Genomic DNA, 3,201 nt, shown 5'->3' with positions numbered 1-3,201 from the left:
GCCCCAGCCCCGGCACCGGCGAGGCACAGCAGGGAGGGGGCTGCACAGGCTGGGGGTACTGTTCCCCGTGGTTGGGACAGAGGGGCAGAAGGACACACCAAGCCTCACGCTGCCATGTGCCAGCAGGACCCGAACATCATTAACAGCACACAGCTATGTGCAGTAACGCACAAGTGGCCTGCGGCAACCAGGGGAAAGGAGGGCGCGAGGCCGAAGACCACCAGGCAAGGAGCTGTCAGCACCAGCCAAAGGCTGGTGACTCCCCGGATCGCCACCGCAGCACTGCGGCACATGCCACGTTGGGGCAAAGGTGTCACTGAGGCGGACCCCATGCACATAAACTGGGGACAAGAATGCTTTCACAGCCCCGGTTTCTTGCTAAAGGTTCCCTTTATTTCAGACCCGGAGTTTCTGTAGCAACAAGTGCATTTGGCCACTTGGAGCCAAGATGACACAAACAGGAATTTCCAAGCAGGGAAATACGATCGTTGAGCTGTAAAACCCCATATGAGACCGCAGAGGTCACGTCAGCCTCAGCACAAAGATGCCTGTTTCCAGCCAGACTGGCCTTGTGACAAATCCCCAGGCCGGGAGCGTCCTCCCCCACACACTGGGACCCCAGCTGAGGTCTTTTTCCCCAACTCCATCTCCAGCAGAGGACCAGCCCCTTCCACCAGCCCCTCGAAAACCCAGGTCCTGCCCCTCTCTGCTCGCCACAGCCACGGGCTGACCCCCATGCCTTGCTGCAGCCCTGCTAGCCCCAGCCCTGCACCCAGAAAGCCAATCTGCTTCTGCCTGACCTGCCAGCAGCACCTGCCTGTGCCTTTTGCCATTCAGCAGAGCATGGCAAGTTGTGCCAGCACAGCTGCAATTCAGCAGCGAGAGGTGCCACGGTGCCCCCCCAGCAGGGATGCGTGCAGCCCTGCTGTGCCCTCGCACCGCATGGGACAGTGAGCCCGGAGCAAACGCCTCTCTCGGCAGATTCTTGAGGCGCGGCAGCAGCAGTGCCACGGGGTTCCCCCGGGCATGGAGCACACCTCACCCTCAGCACGGTCACCCTTCGCACGCTTGGCTGCGCTGAGCTCTCTGCAACCTCCCTGCAATGTTAACCTTGGGCTTCCCCATCCCATTTAGAGCTGCCTGTCACTGGTCCCAGTGCACGGCGGGGTGAAAGGCAGCCCCGGTGCTGACCCCGCTGGAGCACCCATCTGCTGGGACGCGTCTGCAGCCAGCCGACGTGATGGCACCCAGCCATCCGTCTGTCCCTGCAGAGGAATGGTGCTCAGTGCACGGCGTGAGGCAGCGGGTGCGCCCAGCCTGGCACGTCGCATAGGGTTCCCACGCTCTGCTCCCCCTGAGGCCACGCTCGCCCATGGGGACACAGCCAGCTGTCACCCGCGGCTCCGCAGGCAGACACATCAGGATGCGGGCACCAGGCTGGGACCAGGGCAGGCAGGCACTGGGTCTCTGAGGCAGACATGGCTGGGGACAGACCCCCCCAGCTGCTCCATCCCAGAATGCTCCTGTGACACATTGCCAGGACTGCCACCACCCCAGAGGAGCATCCTCCTGCTCAGTCCTCCCCGGGTTCCTGTCCCATAAACTTACCTAATCGCTTGTCACACCTGGGCAGCGCTTCACATCTGCAGTATTGAGTCTCACAGCTCGGCGAGGAGACCGCCTATCCTCTGCCCCTCGCCTGTGGGTCTCCCCCCGGCACCCCCAGCTCCTGCAGCCATGGGAAGAAAGTCCCGTCTGCACCCTTTGAGCCACTCTGAAAGTACAAGCCTCCCCTTGTCCCTTCTGTACCCTCTTTTGCAAGCTGGAGAGCTCCAAGCCCTTCCTCTGGGCTCCGCATGGCCACTGGGGTGGCCCTGGCCCATGGCCCATGTCTCCCTTTCCCCCAGGAAGGGTGCTGTTGGGCGCTGACGTCCCCACTCTGGCTGTAGCCTGGCTGCCAGGGCTGGAATGGGGCTGTGGTAAATGATTTCTCAGGCAACAACACGTCGTGGGGCTGTCACTGCCTGGGGCGCAACTGTGAAGCGCAACAAGAGTTTCAGTACCCGAAGGTTTTGTGTGCAGTGGCCCCTCCCCAGCCCCACGCAGATATAAACCCCCGCCGACCTGCGCTGGCTATCTGGCACCCACGGGGAGCACCATGAAGACCGCCAGCATTTTGCTCGTGGGCATCCTCGCCCTGTGTGCCCAGCTGCAGCCGGCCATTGTGGCTGCTGGGAGTACCGGTGAGTGCTGGGGGGGCATCGGGCGGCTGCATCCGGCTGGCTCTCGGGGCGCTGCAGGGCTGGCTCAGGACAGGGGTCCCACATGGGACAAGCAGGTAAGACCGATCACACCGGCACAGAGCCAGGAACATCCTCGGCTTCACAGCACCCCATGACGGGCTGGGGTGACCTGAGCCACACACTGCCGCTGAGCCGTGAGGCTCCAGCTCTGTAGCATGGAGAGGGGCCACTGAGGTCTGCGCCATGTGGGCAGTGTGGGTAGGCGGGGAGGGAGCAGGACGCAGCAGCGTGACGGGAGCCCTGCCCGCAGGGTGCGCTGGCCTTCGGCTGACAGCTGGGTGGACGGCTGGGCCCCAGAAGTGTCAGATAAATCCCCATGCATCAACCCGTGCACACAGCGCCGGGACCCTGAGCTGCCGACTGTCTCCCAGAGGAAGGGGTGCCCCTCTCTATCGCTGTCCCCTGCTTTCCCCGTTCCATGCTGGCTCCAGGGGCACCTTGCCTGGCCCAGCAACACTCTCCTTTTAATCATTGACTACCCTCCCTCGGAAGGCAGGGAGACGTGACTCCAGCACCTTCCCTGCTGCCATGAAGGAGCCACGGTCACCTGAGGGGCTTGGGGGCTGCCAGCATGACCGGGCTTAGTGGTGGTGGGCACTGGCACCCAGGGATGCTGCGGGGAAGAGCCTTGGGGGTCGGGCTTGGGACCGTTGATCCCATCTCCTCAGCCAGGATCCTCCCCTGGAACGTGCTTTGGCACAGGGATGGCTGCCCGCGGCTGCGCTCTGCGCTCCTCACAGCCATCCTCGGCCTCTGTCGAGGAAGCGCCTGGCAGAGTCAGGGTGGGGACGGCAGCATCCCGAATGCCATGCATTAGGGACGGAAGCCAAAGCATTTCTGTCTCCCGGAAAGCAATGCTGACTGCATGGGCTGGAGCTGGGCTCAGCTGCTGGCCCTG

General features: G+C 63.4%; 1 protein-coding gene across 1 annotated transcript in view; it reads right to left on the bottom strand.

Annotated features, from left to right (window-relative positions):
* The window catches only part of WFDC3 (WAP four-disulfide core domain 3), a 3,708-nt gene extending 1,850 nt beyond the window's left edge, over window positions 1-1,858 (bottom strand). Inside the window, exon 1 of the mRNA XM_009893523.1 lies at window positions 1,810-1,858. Coding sequence (XP_009891825.1) covers window positions 1,810-1,858 — 49 coding nt within the window. The remainder of the gene's footprint in view (window positions 1-1,809) is intronic.
* Window positions 1,859-3,201: the final 1,343 nt, after the last annotated feature.

This window comes from Charadrius vociferus, unplaced genomic scaffold (genome assembly GCF_000708025.1).
Source record: "Charadrius vociferus isolate BGI_N301 unplaced genomic scaffold, ASM70802v2 scaffold259, whole genome shotgun sequence".
Lineage (NCBI taxonomy): Eukaryota > Metazoa > Chordata > Aves > Charadriiformes > Charadriidae > Charadrius > Charadrius vociferus.
Note: the sequence above shows the minus strand (reverse complement) of the source record. Positions and strands in the feature narration are given on the sequence as shown.